At 42.2% G+C, this 20,775-nt stretch overlaps 1 protein-coding gene across 3 annotated transcripts in view; it reads left to right on the top strand.

Annotated features, from left to right (window-relative positions):
- LUZP2 (leucine zipper protein 2) overlaps window positions 1-20,775 on the top strand; it is a 1,804,399-nt gene that overhangs the window by 1,061,370 nt on the left and 722,254 nt on the right. For all 3 annotated transcript variants that reach the window (XM_069623501.1, XM_069623499.1, XM_069623500.1), the window contains exon 5: window positions 17,468-17,530. In XM_069623501.1, coding sequence (XP_069479602.1) covers window positions 17,468-17,530 — 63 coding nt within the window. The remainder of the gene's footprint in view (window positions 1-17,467; window positions 17,531-20,775) is intronic.

The raw sequence follows: 20,775 nt of genomic DNA, 5'->3' as shown, positions 1-20,775 counted from the left end.
ATTTTTAGGCTTATTGCTTGTATTAACGTCATAGTATGTTTGATTAATAATACAAATATTATGGTGATATTCTACTTACTTTTTTTCTTAAATTAACAGGTAACTTCTTAGTTCTTCTTTGTTCTTCGAATTTGGCTGCTTCTTTTAAGGAGACTGGTCTTCACTGCAATTGTAAAAGCTTCAAATTAGTAACTTTGTTTGTATATAGCGCTGTTTTTAATTTAGATATTGATTATTTTAATTGAAATCCTCAGTGCCTTCTTTAAAACCACTAAACTAATTTATTTACATAAGATACATTGCATCAGTTCAGTACATATGATATGTTCTTAATGAACAAATTGTATTGAATGACTAACTGTAGCAAAACAAAATATCTTTACTATGTCTTGTGAAATTTATAATATACCAGTGAATACTACTATTTCTGTAAGTAAGCTGTTCTAGGTAATAGCACCTCAATGTCATGTTTAAATTAAAGTAATTAAGTAAATAAATAAATAAAAACAAAAAAATATGAAATTGCACAAGTATTTTTTTTAAAGATTTAAACATAGATTGTGCTTGCATGCAATTTTGTTTGAATATATGTAGTCTATATATTTCATTTAAAAAATGTTAGTTTAACATGATTTGAGTGTGTGTGTATAAAGAAAGTAAATAGTATAAAGGTTTATAAGTGATAGTTGATTTTAGGAAATTGAAAAAATACAGTAAATTCATTTTACAGATTACACAAGCTAAACGTCTGTTTGAAAATGTGTTCATCTACTGTACAGAAAATATGCATACCTGGAGTTTGTGTTCATGCATATGGATATGCATGGAGCTGCAAGTAGAAATCTTGGAGACTTGTACAGTATGGTAGGTGGTGCATGCCAATGATATGACACTTGTACTCAGAGAGATTCACAGTACATTTGCAGTGCTGATCTATGATGATGCAATTAGATCTAGAGGTATTGAATGTGATTGGTGCATGGTCATGTGATTTTTTAGCTACATCCAATGAGGGAATGGCAGAAAGAGTGAAGTGGAAATGGTAGAAGGGCTGTTCATGTTACGATATGTCCGCGGACATGGCGGTAGTTCGCGGACATCGGAAGTTACATCCAGGGATTTTTGGGTTCAGAAGTCATGCAAATGAGAATAAGCACTGAATGGATTGGTCAGGAAAGTTTAGTGGGTGTGTTGTGCCAGGAGAGAGTTTCTCAGATACTCTTTTTGCTGAGAGAACAAAAGATAGCTATGGCTGTGTGTTTCAGAAAACAGATTGTTTGGATTTTGGGAGATTTGTGGATACATTGGTTGAAGGTGCATGCAGAAAGCTGTGGAGTAGCTGTAGATCTTGGATTCCCACATGTGGAAGTACACTGGCATGGAGTACGTGGAATTAAGTGGTTGGACTGGCTACCTCTCTGTGCTACTTTGGAGACAGAGCAACATCCAGACATAATTGTAATTCATTGTGGAGGGAACAGTTTAGGACATGTGACTGGAATTTTTTTGCAATTTGCTATGAAAGAGGGACTTGGGAAGGTTATGGACATGTTTTCTAATTCTCAAGTGATATTTTCACGGATTGCGCAGAGACGAATGTGGCTTCGTTCTTCTTCATTTGGTCCACAAATGGAAAAAGCAAGGCGCAATGTTAATAAGGCTGTTTGTGCCTTTCTAAGAGATTTTGGCATGTGCTCTTTTCACAATGAAAATATTATGTTTCGTAGTACATACATTTTTCGCAGAAATGGAGTCCATCTTACTTATGCTGGCAATCAGATTTTTCTGAGAAATGTACAAAATGCATTGCAATCTTTTTTGGAATTACAACAACCATTTTGAAGTAGGTGTTAAGCATTTATAATTTTTGACTTACAAACACCACCCAAAGGCTCTTTTCAGAGCCACCACTTCTTCCCAGAGAAAATTGCAATGTTTGTGATGGGGTAGCAACCCAATTTTTTAAATGTTCGCGAACTGTCCGCAGACTTCTAAAAAATACAATGGTCCCTGCTTCATTTATTTTCACTTCTATTTTTTAACTGTGAAAGGCGGCTCTGAAAAGAGCCTTATTTTTTTTTTTGATTTTTGATATTTTGTATTTTTTTTGGTTTTTTATACACGACACACTAGGAGAGGAGGGGAAAGGAAGGTAAGGGGGGGACACCAACCACAGGGATAAGAAAGGGCGAGCTGAGAGAGGAAGATGTAGAGTGGGTTTTATTTGGGTAGTGAGCAGATCTTCTCGTGCTCTGAGACGATAGTCTCAAAAGCACTACGAAGTCGCTCAGAGTACTTTGTCACAGTACATACATACAACTGTGACCCTCGAAAGGTAAGGGTCATCAGCATTCTGTATGGCCTGTGAGGCAGCTTGAGGAAGACGCTGTCCCACAGAGGTGGTCCTTGTGGTGACAGGATCAGAAACAGAGGATGAAGTAGAGGAAACCTGCTACGTTCTTCGCAAGGTACAACCCTGCGAATAGCCCCAGAGTGAAATGACCTCAGGTGTCGCTTCATAGTAGTGGTCCCAAAGCTGTACTTACCGTGCTTCCCACGACTGAGTATTATTTTGCACTCATTGCAGGTAACACGGTTCGCACGAGCCTTAGGGACATTACCATGAATGGTAAATAACCGCCAGACCCAAGACTCACGCCTAGTGCGGGTAGTAGGGTTTTTCTCTACCTCATTCTCATCATCCTCTTCTTCCTCCTCCGCATCCTCACTCCTGTTCCCCTCTTCAGGCCCGTGGGGAGGTGGTGGTGGTGGAGGGGGTGGGGGTGGTGCTGAAGCAGGTGCAGCACCAGGTGGCAGTTCTGCAGCCAGGGATGCCATCTCGATGGTGTAATCAGCAAGTTGCTGGAGAAATAGCTGTGCTCTGAAGAATAGCCAGAAACACAATGAGAATAAGCTCTAGGGCATGGTCTTTTATAGGGGTGCTTGTGCGTGGTTCGCGGACATGCATGCTGTCCGCGGACGGATCAAACACAAAAAAAAGTTTGAAAAGTTTCAAACGGTATGTAGAAACTCAGAATTACTATGTGGGACTTGTGCCATGGTGAGATTTTATTGAAAAATATTATGGATTAATTGAAAATGTACTTTTAATTTGTTCGGGGACCCGAACAGTGTCCTCATTCAGAACACGCGATCAGCGTGGGCGCAGTCATATGATCCGTTTGCGAACAAGTCCGCGAAGGAAGCGCATGTCCGCAGGACACCAAATGCACAGAGATCGGCTAGCGCATGCGCGTTGATGTTCTACGGACACTGTTCGGGTCCTGAACTAATTCAAATTGCGTCACAAATGAAACAAACATTTCAGGACACTGCGTGTGTTCTTAGAACAGTTTAAATTTGCTAGTGAACAGTAAGGACAGATATAGTGTTCTTCAGGACACGTTCATTTTCGTTTATGTACAAACATTTCAGGACACCAATTGTGTTCTTAGAACATTTTCAACTTACTAGCGAACAGTACGGACAGGTATAGTGTTCTTTAAGACACCTCCATTTTCGTTTAATTACAAACAATTCAGGACACCGTGTGTGTTCTTAGAACAGTTTGAACTTGCTAGCAAACACTACGGACAGATATAGTGTTCTTTAGGACACTTTAATTTCTTTTTTTTACAAACATTTCAGGACACCGCGTGTGTTCTTAGAATAGTTTCATCTTGCTAGCGAACAGTACGAACAGGTATAGTGTTTTTTCGTTTATTTACGAACATTTCAGAACACCTGCACTGTCCGCGGACACCTACATTATTTTTTTTTTAAAAAACGAAACTATTTACAACACAATATAAAAATGAAACTTTATTTAATATGTATTAATAATTTATGACATAGAAGGTGAGGCAGAAACAGAAACAAAAACAGGAGAATTGGGGGTTTCATCATGATTGTTATTAGGTGAAGAAGGGATGGAAGTCTCATCAAAATGTTTTGGGTTATGGAGAGGGTTTGGGGATAATTGACTGGGACATGGTGAGGAGGGACAAGTACATGTGGGGCAATGGTATGAGGTTTTTGGTTTAAAATGATCTTCCACAAAAGTTTTCAAATTATTAAAATTAGTCAACAATATATCCATTTTTTCTTCTATACTGTGAAAAGTGTTATCCATAACAGGTTTTTCTGAAGTATTTTCTATTTTGGTATGCTCTGTACAAAAAAATATATATATATATGTTAAATGTATACAAAATAATAATAATTAAATGGTTTATATTATAAAGTGTTTACCATTAGTTTCACTATCTTGTGACATTTCTTCATGTGGGAAATGTTCCTCTAGTCATTCCAGAGTACTAGACATTTCAGTGAGAGACAAAAAAAAGATAACATATTTTTTTATCTAATACAGAACGTTTATAAATATATGAATAACATTAAGTACACTTACTATTTCAGGTGAGATATGTCCTATGCACTCAGTGGGTCTGCTCTTGTTCTCAGTTCTGTTGTGTTTGTGAGGTAATTATGTTGGAAGCCAATTTATTTTCTTGTGGTATATTCCATTTTAGAACATAGTACATTTAAATGAATGGTTAGTGTGTTGTATATATGGGTTACATTTCTTATGTATTAGTACATATAATGTGTTTGTGTGCTATTTTTTTAATTTGTTAAATGTTCCTATGTTATCATATAACAATCAAACATACCCCCCCAGAGTTTTTTAGGTAGTGGTACTGTCCTTCGAACATGTCCACGAACATTAAATGAGTTCGCGGACATCAAGTACAGTAGAAGAGATTCAGTCAGTTCCATATGATATGTATATAAAGTGAAAGTCATTATTGTTAAATTCCACTACTAAAAACCTATGAAATTCAATGAAAAAACTTTGTTAAAGGGACGTTATGGTTAAGTTGCGCTACTAAAAACCTATGAAATTCAGTGAAAAAACTTTGTTAAAGGGACGTTATGGTTAAGTTGCGCTACCCTGAGTGTTAGTTTTAGCAGTGCATGGTTGTGGCGCGAGTTATGGTTGCTTAGCTTACCATAACTGGCGAATTTCAAGGGTTTTTCGGTTTTACTTGGAACCATAATGTCCCTTTAACAACGTTTTTTCACTGAATTTCATAGGTTTTTATTAACGCAACTTAACCATAACGTCCCTTTAACAAAGTTTTTTCACTGAATATATATATATATATATATATATATATATATATATGCTCTTATAGTTCCCAGCACTGTTCATTTGGTCTGTGCAATGTTCTTGCTCATGTCGTAATGTGCAACCTCATGTTTGCATGTGATGCCATCATATGGCAAATATAGCTTTTAATGCACCAGAAATACTCTCAAATGCCATTTAAAGCATGTTATATTAGCTGTTTGTAATTCTCTGCCACACACGTGCAGACATACTGTGATCATATTCCAAGAACAGCATCAATAATTTCAAAACGCCAGTTAATGGTTCATGTGCTTGGAGTCACCAGTCTTGGTGGCCGGACCATCAGAGCACTGTCTGTGTGTTTTATTGATATTTTTTTTGCTTGAGATTCCTTCCTAAATTATTTTCAGTGGTATGTTCTTAAATATACAAACATATTTTCATTAGGGTAGATTGATTTGTGAATTGAGCTTACACATTCACTGCATGCTAGATGCACACATGCAATATGACGTGCATTCCACTGAACTTTCAGTCGGATGCTGTTTTTTTTAAAACTACAGCAAAGATGTCAATTCTCCAGCGCCACAACAGAGTTAATATTTCCTGTCCTGGGACACTGCCACCCAGGGCTGGTCTTACACCAGATTGCACCCCAGGCGGGAAGCATCATTGGCGCCCCCCCACCCACATTCCGACCCCTAAAAATGACAACCAAAAAATGTGTTACAATTGTTGTAAATAGGGCACTTCATTAAAAACCTGATAGAAATACAAATGCAATAGAACATGCATACACGAGACACTAGGTGACAGTCTTAGAATGTTACCTGTATTATGTGTTCAAAAAGCAACTTTTCTTGACTTTGCCCTTGCAAATTGAAGCACAGCGTCGGATACCAGCGCTTTGCGATCATACCAATGATAAATAAGGCACTATACAAATGCCAAGTAACATAACATAACATAATATTTCATTAAATTGGCTTCGCACAACCACCCAAATTGGACAGGACAAATGGCATTTGCTTTTTCATAAAATCAACACACACAAAACCAAGAGAGGATATTTTCTTCTAATAGTGTTTTTGAAAACGTTAAAAGGTGTGCCTGTTTTAAACTCTAAGAACCAATACAGATGTTTTCCCGGGAACTTGCAGTACCGAAATGGGACATTTCACCTTTAGCTGTATTTTTCATCAGATTATATAATGCAGTGTGGTGAAGTGTCCGGCCTACAAACTTGATGACTGTGGTCTGATCCCCACGGTCGGCTTTAATGCATACATTCAAAGATGACATTAAACGTTTCTCATTTTAGCTGGGGGAAAGGAACTGAGTCTACCCTTTGAAAAAAGTGGGTGGACTCTGTCCCCCCGCGTGTACCCTTGACTTCAGCCCTGCTACTCTCAGTCTATGTGCTAGAGTGCCCTGTTCCACGGACGCAAGCAGTAGTCCTCAGCCACAACTCATTACTGGTTCCATTTAAGGTTGCCTTTTCCAAAATCAAATGAATAACCCTAAAGTTGCACTCATGTTCCTAGGGACCTGCACATGTTTGCAATTTCCGAACTCTTAACACATTTCAAAAACATTCAGGAAAGCTATTGCGTTCATAGGTCAGGCGGCATTGCAATGATGGTCTCTGAAATGCAAGTTTACCACGTTCATGGGTTCGAACCCCCGGTGCTGCGCTTAGAGGCTGGTCCCCTCCCTCTCCTCTTGTATCCCCTTTATCTCCTCTCCCTCCACTCCCCGTCTTCCCCTCACCGCCCCTCCCCTGTTTGCCTGCTTCTGCTGAGTGGCAGGATGTTATAGAGAGCCGAGGACTCCCTGACATCACAGATCCAGCAAGAGGCACTCGTGCTCCTGGTTTAAAAGCAGAAGAGACCCAACTCTCGTCAGCAGCAGCAGTCCCAGGCTCTCTCGCGGTTCACAGGGCAGCCCCCGCGCTGTGCTGTCCCTGCTTCTCCCATACGGTCAGGGTACATGGGATGGAAAAAGGACGTGGGGAGAGATGAAAGGAAAGAGCGGGTGGAAGGGTCTGTGCCCCAGTGAGAGGCTGCAGTGTCCATGCAGGGTGTGTGTGCTGGAGCAGTCTACCTCTCACACATGCTGCAGCAGTCTGTCTACATGAGATGGAAGTAAAACCCTCCACAGCCTGGGGCAGTGGGTGCATTCTACCTTATCTGGGTGCAGACAGTTGAATCTATGGTCTCGTACCATTGCTCCACCGCTCCTGGTATACAGGATGGATAATGGAAGCAGGACCCGTGGTACTGCAGCGGGTAGAGATGGCCAGAGTGTGTTAAAGAAAGTTTGGCTGTGTACTTGGCCGGGCTTTCACATGCGTATAAGGGATGCAAGCAGGATTCCCATAGGTTTGTAGTGCGTGGAGGGGAGTGTACGCAACTGGGGGCCGTCTGGGGGTCGGTGGGGGGGAACTGTATGCACCTGTGTCTTTGCAGGGTGCAGCTTAGCACTCATAGAAAAGACCTAGAAACCTGGGTATCTGTCACGGAAGCAGGATCCCCTCCAACAAGTAGATTAGTGGTGGTTCTTGTGCATCACTGCAGGAGGTTGTCTTTGTGCCTCTTGAGCCTCGGTAGCCAGCAGCAGAGTGTATATATGTCTCGCAAGCCCAGGACTCTCACACATGCTCCAGCATCTATTCTAGGTTATAAGAAATGAAAGCCTGACCGTTTGGTGGTATTGCGGTGTGAGTCCCACTAAGGGGAAGGGAGCTGTGGGCAGCATTCACTGTTGTGTTCTTTAATATGAATATAGATGGCTTCTTGCAGTTCACGTCGGATCTTACTCTCCATTCAATACCTAGGTGCCACCTAGGCTCCTTCCCTTTCGGCATCATATCATGCCACATATTGTAAACCCTCCTTAGCTCGCATGTTACCCTCAATGACATGTAGTGCTCTGTTGCTAGATTTGCGATATATAAATCCCCAATAAGAATAGTGGTTCTGTTACAACTAGCCAGCCAGTGCTAGACGAGGAACCGTAGACTAAATCAACTCTGGGGAAGGGGATGTGGGGGTCCTTGGAAGATACACTGCACCAATGTCTACTACTCGCTGGGTGCGTGTAGAACCCTTTTTTGGATCCGTAGTTGAATATACTGCAGCTCGGGCTATGTGTGTGCTAATGGCACGAGTAGCTGTGAATTTTTAGTGTAGATGAGAAAATGCAGGTGAATATGGACCCCGCCATATACCTGCTCGACTTGCATGTTTTGCCAGAGGCGTTCTGGTCAGTGCAAGGGATGTTTATTGTTGAGAGGTCTTCTTGTGTGTGGTTGATTTTAAAGTCGTAATCTGTGAACATTTTAGGTATGATTTGTTATTTACATAGCGATTATACCTGAATGCTGTTCATAGAACATAGTTAAATACATCATCGTCCTCCCAACCGAAGTTGGTATTTATCTACCTCAAAGGGATGACGGGGTGAGGTGGTCTTGCCGGGATTCAAACCTTGCTACCTGTGGATCACACACAGATCGCAGCAGCAAGGGCTCAACCTACCGAGCTATCTTACCAGCTTTTAAATGATCACGTAATCCAAAACATTTCTTTGAATTGATTGTTGGAGGAATAGATACTTGGCGTGCCTCCTATGCCGTGACTAGTATTGGTTTGCTTTAGGCAAGGGCACTTCTTATTGGTTGATTTTCCTTCCAGATTTGCTTCTAAAACTACTTTGTATTCGTAAGGTCTTGGTTGATGCACGTTTCATGGCTAAAATGTGCTTTTTCAAGTGCAAAGCCTAGGGTAAAAAAAAAAAGCTTTGTAAGACTGGTGCTGGAGGGGCATGCTTACATGATAATGCCGCGTTATTGCCTGACTAAATTGGACATGAGCTGGGATGAACACTGGGGCAACGAAAATCATCCTCGGAGTGGAAACGGAACGAGACCCCGCGGATACCCCGAGCTGAGAAAAGAGAGGAGTGCACAAGGGGATGGTTTGCTTTAGGCAAGGGCACTTCTTATTGGTTGATTTTCCTTCCAGATTTGCTTCTAAAACTACTTTGTATTCGTAAGGTCTTGGTTGATGCACGTTTCATGGCTAAAATGTGCTTTTTCAAGTGCAAAGCCTAGGGTAAAAAAAAAAGCTTTGTAAGACTGGTGCTGGAGGGGCATGCTTACATGATAATGCCGCGTTATTGCCTGACTAAATTGGACATGAGCTGGGATGAACACTGGGGCAACGAAAATCATCCTCGGAGTGGAAACGGAACGAGACCCCGCGGATACCCCGAGCTGAGAAAAGAGAGGAGTGCACAAGGGGATGAGAGGTGACGAAGATGAAGTTCCTAGATCTGGCAAGAGTCGAAACACTATCTGACCCTGCTGCAAACTAAGCAGAAGACCCCCGAGCAGGAAGGGGCTGCCGCAGACTTCCTATCACTGAAAGCACAGAGCCTGGGCCCGAAAGAGTTCCCTGCTGCACCACCTGACCACCGCACTCCGAGCCGTGAAGAAACTCGGCATGCTCTCAAATGAGAGATTTCAGCACAGAGGGAGATGGCAGGCAATGCATACTGGGGAAATCCGGAGGCAGGCAAAACACCCAAGCCAGTAGACCTTCTTTTGTATTCACGTATTTGTAGTAAGCAGGAGGCCGCAGTCTGTGCCTGCAATGCTCGGACATGCACCACTTCTCCGCCTCCTGCAATGCACCCACCTCTCAGCCCAGGCTGTCCCTGCAATACTTTGCAATCATGCACCAACATGTCCTCCTCCTGTTGCCCCCCCTTTTATTCACCACCATATTTCTGGTTATAATCCTGCCCTGCTCTCCCTCCCTCCAGTCTCCCATGCCACTTTCCAGCTCTGCCCGTGCCCCGGCCCCCGCCCCTATCCTTCCCATTTTGTTCAATGGGACCGGGCACAGCACTTAAGTCCATGGCATGCCATCATGACTTGATAACGGGACGACGGGCCCGCCCTGCCGTACTGCCCACTGCCCAAGGAGTTATCCGAAATGGGGGCAGAAAACTGGAAGAGCTTGGCTTCGATGTAGCCAAACGCAATCACGCTGCACGCATACATGAAACTGTCAACTTGTGTGTCCACTCGTCGGCACATGTATGGCGTGTTTGCACATCTTGTCCATGTTACGCCCACCAAGATACGTAACATGGATAAGATGTGCAAGCACGCCATACATGTGCCGATGTGTGAACACACACACACACACTTGAAGTTGACAGTTTCATGTATTATGCTGCGCATGATTGCGTGGTCTTGGACATGTTGTTTCATGTATGCAGCAGCAGCACCCTGAACCTGTGTCTCGTGGCTTGGTGCTGCTGCTGCTCACAAGGAATTGGGATGGGATGCGCCTGTTGCTGCATCAACATCTAAAATGTTGCATAGTCGCCCTCGTCCCCAAACACAGTACATTTGATTTACCTGATATTGTGCTGTGCATGATGCATGCATCCTCTCCACTCACTCCTGTTTTCCAAATGGTGGGGGCCGACGCCAGCCAGGCCAATCATCAAGCTATCAGTTCACAGGTGCACATAGCCTGCTGAGGGGACGCCGCATGTGCGCCCATGGGCCTGGTTGGCGCCAGCGCCACCGGGGCCAGGCCGGGGGGAAGTGAAAAAGCAACAAACATGTTGCTAATTTATTGTCAATTGCTGCTGCCCTGCCCTGCCCTGCCTGCAGTGCTCACTGCTCCTCCTAATTCACGGTGACGGCGTCAAAATCAAGGCCTGGCTGGTGTGTGGCCAGCCTGTCCTGGCTGGTGTGTGGCCAGCCTGCCCTGGCTTGCACTGGCTTGCACTGATCCAGAGCACCGCCGTGCGGCACACCCTAGAGGCTGCTTGATGTCAGGCAGCCGCCCGAGCTGCCTGACACAAAGACCGGCCATGCCGCCACCAGTATCAAATTTTGAAAAACATACAACATTCCTTTTAAAAGTGCAAACACAGTAAATGAAAAATGTACAGAACTCATTTTGAATATCCCCATTACATCCAGCGCAAACACCCTATAACTCTCTCTCCTAAGAATCCACCCCACTCAACCCAAGCTTTTTGTTTTCTAGATAAACTGGCTGTCCTAGTGCTTTAAACTTTAAAGTGCGGTTGGCAGTAGCCTGAACAAATGTCAGTCCACAAGGAAGTGCAGCAAGTTGGAAACAATGCTAAAAAGTTGGAACAAGAGTCATGTGAGCTGATTTACAAAAGCGTTTTAGAATGGCATAATCCCATTGGAAAACGCTTTGCAAATCAGGTCCATGGCAGGGTAACAAACTGAGTGACTATAAGGAAAGACAAGCCACATTACAGGTTTGATGGTAACCCTCTGGTAAATCCAATGGGATACCACCAAAGTGTATTACTGTTACCAGAACCTGGTCTGGTGGAATTACTGCCAGATCACAAATGCCAGTTAGGGCGGTAAAAGCCCATTTCTTGAAGTCCCATAGGACTCCATGAGGGGATTTGCATGCAATACCAGTGCTGGTTATACAGACAATTTTTGCTGGTGGGGTGGTAGATTACCTCCAGCTCTTGGCTGGAGCTAATTCCATCCACTCCACCGGCAAACTTGGAGTCTGCCAGTGTAGAAACATGCCGGTAAACAGTATTACCGGCACGTTAATGCCCCACTGGCAAACTCTTAATGAAACCACAAAGGGGAAGGCCTCAGGGACCCCTTCAAATCTTCAAAGCAGAAAAGTTCAAGTAAAATGACACATGGCACTGCAGTCTGCAGCAACAAGTGTAGCAAGCAGCAATCCAGGGGGTACCACGTTAACAACCAGGGAAGTCAGCCGATACCCCTTGTAACCTCAAACTGGTGTCTTTGCACTATTGTCAAAAACAACTCAAGAAGCTTTAGTAATATACTTATATCAAGGGTTTTCACATAATAAAGGTCACATTTCTCTATGTCATCTCTGCGTATTCATGGCATTAACATATTTTTACAAGTGATATCTTATATCTTTTACCTGGGATTTACAAATGGCACACTGCTGCCTTTTGAAAAGTCTTCAGGCGCTCTAGCAGATCTTAAAAAGAGCTGGGTTAGTTAGGTTAGTGCCTGAAAGTGTATTAGGTTAGTGCCTGAATGTGCGTTCATTATTTTTACTGAAGCATATATTGCTTTCTTTGACCATTTAATGTAAGACCCCCCCAAAATAATCTTCGCCTTGTCACCCTCTGCAATTCTTCTTCTGTCTTTTGGACCACTGTTCCTAGATCCCTGCAGACTTTGCTTTCTAGCCTAATCAAGTCTTTATCCTTAGTGTTTCCTGTGGCTCCCCATGAGTTTGATGATTCAGGGTCTGTTCGGGGCTTATACTGGGATGTGTATATGCTTCCAGTTTTACTGGAAAGGTTCCAGCTAAGGATGGATATATAGGCTGCACAGGTGCTGAAGCCTGTGCCGACTAGGTGTTCTCATACCATTGGGGTGAGGCTGACAACTGCGCAGTTGTTACAGCCTATGTCTTGCATGCGCTGTCTCTGTATGATGGAGGGGCGGGGCTACTACAGGTTTTTCGACTTTGACTTCTTCCTCTCCTCCTGACTCCCGATCGGTCTCATAAAGCTTCCAAAGTTTTTATAAACTCTGCCTCCTCTTCAGTGTTTTACGTTTGTAGGTCAATAACAAATGTGTGTACACATGGTCAATGATATTCTTATCATGTGTGCCTTCTTCTGGCCAAGGTGTAAACAAATGTCCTTCTTTCCCTTCAGGTCACTGCAAATTATACTTCAGCAATATACTCTGCATGTCATGTCGTAAGTCCCCTGCTTATGACAATTGGAGTACTAATTCTAGGCACAATCAATGCCACAATTCAATACTGACCAAAAATTCATTATCACAATGAACAAAATGCTGACAATGAACAAAACATGATCTCCTGAGGTTGCTCCCAACATCACTCCCGTCAAGTTACCACAAAAAACACCAAAACAAAAGAAAGGTGGTTGACAGAGAGAGAGAGTACCATTTTTCTGTGTGTCTTCACACCGATTCAAAATTCAATACAATTTTCTGTTACCCGTTTTAAAAACATTCTTCCACACTCATACCAAACCACTGTTGCCTCTAATCAAATGCACTCAGTATGCCTACAATTTTAACAAAACAATTAAAATTCAAAGCTTATCTACATCATTTATTTATTTTTCCCCTCTTGCGACCTTACCTGTGAAACTGAGGGTTTCATTCATTGCTAGTGTGGGCCTTCCCATTCTAAATTAAACAACACTGCCCCCTCTCCGAGAGGGGGTTAAAAATACAATATACACAATTTCTTACTACCGTGCCGTACCGTTTCCTCCCTACGGAAGCCTTCTTCAATCTCTATTAAAAATGAAAATGTATGGAATAGGTTTTCACCCACTGGTCCACTCCTCACGCACTTTACTTTTGCACATATACATACTTTCTCGATCGTTGTTCTTGTGTCAGGTGCACTTCGCTTGCTACATTCTCCGAAGAACCTCTGATGCCATCCCTCCTTCAGAAAGGCCTGCACACCTGGGGGCTGTGGCTCTGCCTCCAGCGATCAGGCAAACCAATGGAGAAATCCGGTGCTTGCTGGCCTACTCGTGGTGCAAAATGTTGCTTCTCCCTGCAGGCTGACACCACATACCCACGGAATGCAGAAGAGGGGCTTCTGGTCTGATGAATCTAGGATCATGGAAATGGGGTCATCAAATGTAGGGTAAGAGAAAAAAAAAGCATAATAAAAGTAATCCAAATGAGTCAATTAAGTGCACGGGAGCAAGACAAACAAAATGTATTACATGCAACCGCAGTCAGGTATCATTCCAAAGAAATCATTCAGCGATCCATATTACATGGTGGAGATTTATAGTGAAATGCAGTGTTTCGGCATCAACAATGTTTCAGAATACTCAGGCAATGTCATCCACCAGTTGGTTGCTCATGGTTGCTCTATAGTTTAATCTACACAATTCCTACCCCTTTGGATTTATCCTGACCCTCGTGGCTATGATGTTAATTACATCATAAAAATGACTTCATATTCACCTCATCTACTTTCCCAGATTTACTATTGGACAGTTAATGTTTAATATTGTTGCATTGAGTAGTTGGTATTTAATTGGTGGAGCACCTGTGGCCATCCTGTGTTGGGCCACTTCGATCATCGCTAACCAATGACATTGTGAGGTTTGAACAGTATGGCAACAGTTGTATATTTTACATCCTCTTCTCATGGGAATTAAATTCTGGCACCATCTTATTGTCCCTCCCCTTCCAGCTGTGTCAACCAGAAGCATATTATTGCAATTTATGATTGGAAACATGTATCTCTGTTCCTTCTTTTCTCATGGCTGATGTGCATGACCTGGGAACTTACGTGCCCTGCACACTCTCTTATGTCATAAGGTTAGGCAAATAGTTGAGAATCTGCAGTTTCAGGTCTTCAAAGAAATCCAATCATGGTTTCCTGAACACCCTATGTTACTCTTAATTAAAGATAGGTAAAATCAGTTAGTTAGAATATAATGACAAACACTTGATCAATTGAATTCATACATATTCAATAAACAGAGACATTTAATCGTCCATGGATTCATCCAATTTTAATGTGAGGAATTGCCCAACACGTTTCTAGTTAAGACACTCTTCATCAGGGGCTTCATATAAGAATAAAGAGAATTTAAACAACGATAATATCAGATATTGAGCGTACTACATAACAATTTAGACAATCAAAACAAAATAACATAGGGATGAACTTGATACAATGTCAGTGATTAACACAACTTCTGAATAATACACTTTGGGTACTAGGTATCAAGAGATGTTAGAGTATACAGGAACTGCAAACAACATGGTTTAGATCCTAGCCAAAAGGATTGATCGCCTATGTCTAAAAATTGATGTAATTCAACTGTTTTCGCCTAGTGTTGAAGTACATGAACCCAAAATATATTTTGTTTCAAACTTATACTAAATGGTTGTGAAAAAGGAGAAAAGGAAGTTTCATGTCATCATATTTTCAATTTGCTAATCTTTAAAAAATGTGACTGATACCAGTGACTACAAAACTAATTTAGAAAAATGTTCTAAAGTTCCTCTGCAAAAAGAGGAAGGGACTACCTCAATGGTCTCTGGTGTCATGTGGTCTAAGTATAAATGTTTGAAAAATAAACGTTTAAAATTAATAATACATAAAATAGGTTAAGATGAACTCCTAAGTCTTACCCGAGTTCAGGCTTGGTAAACTTCCAATAAGTAACCTTCCAATAAGTAACGCAGTAGAGGACAAAAGGGCCATTGGTATTCTGTGTAAGGAAGACAAGGGAATACAGAAATTACATTGTGCTACCCTCCCGAAGAAAAGCGGGGTAGGCTGATCAACATTCTATCTAAGAATTAAAAGGTGGTGCTTATTTTTTAAATGTTTATTTTTCAAACACTTATATTTAGACCACATGCCACCAGAGACCATTGAGGTAGTCCATTCCTCTTTGCCTATTTGTCTAACCTTAGGCCATAAGAGAGTGTGCAAGGGACGTAAATTCCCACATTGGGAGGATTGCTCTTTCACTGTACAGTTACAACCTAGATGCCAAGGTTGTATTTCTCTCCCCCGCACCTGAAACTCATAATACATCTAATTTCTAATCCTAATATAACTAAGTTAGATTTGATTATTATAATCTTTACAAACCAATCTGGAACTTTTAGGTGTGCATGGTGTCAATTTGGAGTATTCTGATGTGCATGACCTCACCTGCTGTGATCTTAGTACCATTGCTCTGGACCAAACACTTGTTGAGACTATGTGTTTTTTACTTCTATATAAACATGGATTATGGCAATTTAAATCGTTCCACCAATTTGTTGAATCGTCTTGGTGTTTCTACTGGGCCTTTCATCATCTGTATATTGAATTCTACCTGGGCCGAAGGCTGACCTCCCATTGCGTGTGTTTCCAGTCTTAGGTAGATATTTTCCTACAGGAGGCAATGTGTTCCTTCTGTTGAAATTACTTTGTCCTGGGCCTGTCTCTGCATGTGGTCTGATGCTCTCCAGGGCCATATCCTTGTCTTGGGCAGAAATGTTATCTGTTACATGTTTCACTTGCTTAATGTGTGGGACCAGATTAAACATTCTCCTTTGCAGCCAATCACCACGCGGCATTCTATCACTCCCTTGCATATCTTGCTTCCTCTAGCAACATCTGATTAGGTCATGCTTCCTTGTACTTTTGTCTGGGAAAGAGCCTCACCTCATACTTCTGACCAATCACTGCATAACTTTACAATGTGCTTGAGTCTGCCGACCTTGCCACTGCATTCCTTTTTAAAGTCTTAAACTGAATGCCTTTGCTGTTCAAAACAATTTATAATGCTCCAAGACCTGTTATATGAATGACGTATGCCCTGCCTTCATTCTAGAGGCCTACTAAGTTTAGGCACCTATGAAGTGTTAATGTATGCATATATATGTGTCTACATATGGACTGTGTGTTATATTCTCTATTACTTACTGTTGCTATCACACACTCCTGCCAACCTAGAGTGTTTCTCAATTTGTCTAGTCTTTGCTTTTGCATATATGTGTGCTTGGTTAGGTCTAACTTCTGTCCCTATGTTATTCTGTCATTGAACTCCTTCTATGGCTTACCCTATCGATGGATGCTTCTATCTGTATATGTTCATCTTGCAAGCTGCTATCTTTCTTGTGTGACAGTGTGAACTATCTCTACTTCAAATAAATCATGTTCATAGCCTAACTCGCAGTGTGCTTGTCTAATAAATGTTTGCTCTAGCTCCTACTGCGCTTCTTGCCTTGTGGGCCTACTTGCTTTTACCTACCAACACATGCATGCTACATTGACTCCTGGAACATATTTTTTGGTTCATGGTGTATTTCATCTTTGGGGACATCTATACCTACATTTCATGTGTGTGTGGTGCTCTCCAAGTTATCCCTCAGTAAAGGGATATGGTGGGAATGACAGGGTAATCTGCCTGGGCCCCATACCTTTGCCCTTTGAGGTGTGTCCTGACTCCTGCTTCAAGGGTTCCCTTAGTTAATATTTCCTCTCATGTGTGGGATGTTTGAAGTTCAGCCCAACAACTATATGCCCATGATAACAAGTCACACAATAATTGTATGACAATGGGGCAGGAGAGTTGTAGACCACAGTGCTTCTTAGATGTACAAATAAAGACTGCTCTTCTGTTATTTAGCGTTAGTTAAATGAGCCAGCATCTGTTAGGATTCATGTAGTAATTGTAATGCCTGTGTCTCTGAGTACAACTGTGAAATATAATATACATTGATTGTGTTTCTTTCAGATCAATTTCTTAAAGACTGAGATGGAAAGGAAAAGTAAAATGATCCGAGATCTACAAAATGAGGTAAAGCTCTATTTGAGATTTGCTGCAATCATTTATTCCAGAGCATGCCCAATGTAGGTCATATTTCCTATTTTGTGTTAGCAATCAAGTCATGCAAATATATTATTTCATACACTCTATGCAATTAATGCAAATTTACGAAAGTAGTGCACGGCTTTTAATTCAAGTCCAGTCCTGCAGTGAATTTATATTCTGTGCGCGTGGTTGCTGCCTGATATCTTTGTTTGAGAAAATGAAATTAATTGAATTGAATTGAAATTGAATGAATCCATGGTCACTCTGTAGCAGCATTAGGCAATTATTCTGCATTCTTGTTGTAAGCACTAGATTCTACAGTGTTGTATTATCTTTATTTGAAAGTTCACCTAGATTTAAATCTTTGCATACCTGCCTGAATACATTAAACATTACCCTGCCATCTCAGGGCACTGCAAATTCTCGCACTGCTTGTACATCTTGTGATCAAGCTCATTCGCTCAGTGAATTAGCCTCAGTGAAATAGCCTTGCCGTATTGTAGTTCTAGCAAACTACATTACCCAGTCGTAGCCGGGCCTGAAAAACACATCGGCGGCGTGTTAGCGCTGGTGTTTTTGACAGGCCGATCAGTGACGGGCTATTTAAACCAACTCTCCTTACCATTCTGCTTACTTATTGTGTGCGTGTGGTTGCTGCCTGATATCTTTGTTTGAGAAAATTGAACTCATTGAATTGAATTAAAATGTAATTAATCTGTGGTCACTACTTCTTAATTGCATTCCTAGCAAACTACATTATCCAGGCATAGCAGGGTCTGAAGAATATGCCGGCGGCATGTTAGCGCCGGCACATTTGACAGGGTGGTTAGTGCAGGTTTGTTGAAGGTTTGGCAATGGTTTGCTCTTACATCTGTCTCTTTGACATATCCTGCCGTCCCCCGGCCCCTGCTAGGTAAGTTCTTTTATTCCATTCTGTATTACCGGCCACCTTTCTGCACGTGGGTTTAATATGTCTGCCTTCATTACTATGCATTATCAAACAAAACGGGCCGTAGTACTAACAACATATCTTTCAATGGTATTGCACCCATTTCCTGTAATGAAGCTCTGTCTTTGAAACTAATGAAACAACTGTAAATATGTTGCCTACACCTACAAGACCAGCATCACCATCAGTTGACTAGTGCCCTATGCATAGTGATTTAAAACTAGCTTCACAACAAATCTAGCTATAAGACTAAACAGACTATTGCAACCCATATTAACTGAGCATTCTTACTAGGCTGCTTCTTTGGTGGCACAGGTCTGTCAAACGGACTCTCCTACTACCCTGATAACATTACCTGATTCCAGCTTAAATCCTGTACTTAGATCTGAGACCATTCCCCCTGAAAATTCCTTCTCCATCTCGATCCTTACAATCGCTCAGGCGGTATCTGGTCATTGCATCGACAACCAAAGCATCGACAGCCAAACCATCTATAAAAAAAGCATCTAATGCATTTGTTTTAGATGGTAAAGGGTTTAGTTTAATGAAAATTGGTTTTAAATGGGTTTTAAAAGTTAAGAAAAGAGGGGTTGGGGGGCACCTTTAGAGAAAATGAAAAAAATGCATTAGATGCTTTTTTTTAGATGGTATGGCATTAAATGCTTTGGCTGTCGATGGAATGACTATAAACCGCTCAGCCTGCCTTCATGACATTGAGATTGCTGACCATATCACCATACAGAAGCCTGACATGTTTGCAATTACTGAAACTCGGTTGGATGAAACAGCCCAGATATCTTCCAATAACCCCACTCCTCAATGATACAAAATCTATGGGGCAGGCCACATTGCAAAAATAGGGAGGCGGGCAATAGTCGAAGTGTACGAAAAGAAGTAGTGGAACTATGTTCCCTGCTGGCCTGCACCCGTTCCCCACAAGCTCCTTCACCATGCCCCCTGCCAAACACAATACAAACCCCCAAACACATTCACCTGCTGTTTAAGGGAACATTCAGTGTAGTGCACTGAAAGTGCAAGTTTTACGTTCTTCCTACTCTTTTATTTTAAAACGAAACCTTTCTGGAATGGTTTCTTTTTCAAATAAAAGTATAGGAACAGTAAAACTGAATTTAAGAAAGTAGAGGAGCACCGATCCCGACCGCTGCCACTCACTTCGACCACTGGGGGTGGGGTTGCACTCAATGTTAAGCAACAACTTGACTGTCATCTCACTTATATCTCATAGCTGGAGGGATGTGAAAACCTCATTCTCAAGATGAAAGTCAACCACAAGGGGCCTCATTCCAAGATTGGTGGTAGTCATGGCGCTATTTGTGCCATGACTGCCACCAATAATGGGTATGGCACCGGTATAGTTCAATGGGGACTTACCGGTGTAGTCCGACCTTTGCGGGACCGTTAAGTCCCAATTGAAAAAGCCATTCCCCATTCCCATTTGAGCCCCCATAGGGCTCCATGGGAATGGGGAGGGCGCAAATAACGGGCTCGTGAATGTCAAGCCCGTTATTTGCACCCTGGTCCCTTACCAGGTCCCATCCACAACGGCTGGTCAGACCAGCTGTTACTGGAGGGACCCGCTAAGGGACCTTGTAGTAGGGCGGTAAGGGATTACCGGCACCGGTCTCCTTACCAGTGCCCGGTATCCCTTACCGCCAACCTTGGAATGAGGGCCAAGGTCTCCATGACCATACATCTTCTGTAAAGGCGACCACAAATCCTACCTTTGTTTGAGGAACAACAAGATGGATTTGTTTTCTATATAACCCGCAAACGCGCATCGCGCGCGCATCGCAAGTGTTTTCATAAGTGTTTTGGCTGTTAGGGTGCTTAGGGTCTAAGGGTCTCTAGGGTTTGGTCTGAGTATTTGCAGTCTATTTAGGAAGCGTGAGGAACCTGGATAGGAGCCTACTCCCTTGAGGACCCTAAGTAAGTTCGACCTGTAATTGGTCTGACTATTTGGAGTGTTGTTGTTATTTGGTGTCAGTGATCCCCCCTATATCTCTTATTTGTCTTCAGCTCCGTACTAACATGGTGAAATTTCATAAGACCTCCAACATTATGAAAGAGCCGCGAGGTATCCACACGCAGAGCAAGTCTGGCCCGCGCTGCAGCGTTACCACTACCTCCCTCTTGTATTGAGGAAGAGGAACTATTACAATGCGCCCAATTCTGTTCCAACCAATTGTGAACCAACCAGGACTGTGTTCCTGAACAAGCAGGCATTAATGAATCATCACAATCTCTATTTCAGGAAGAACTA

This window comes from Ambystoma mexicanum, chromosome 11 (assembly GCF_040938575.1).
Source record: "Ambystoma mexicanum isolate Mex_15411 chromosome 11, UKY_AmexF1_1, whole genome shotgun sequence".
NCBI classification, from domain to species: Eukaryota; Metazoa; Chordata; class Amphibia; order Caudata; family Ambystomatidae; genus Ambystoma; species Ambystoma mexicanum.
This window is presented reverse-complemented; position numbering and strand designations above follow the sequence as displayed.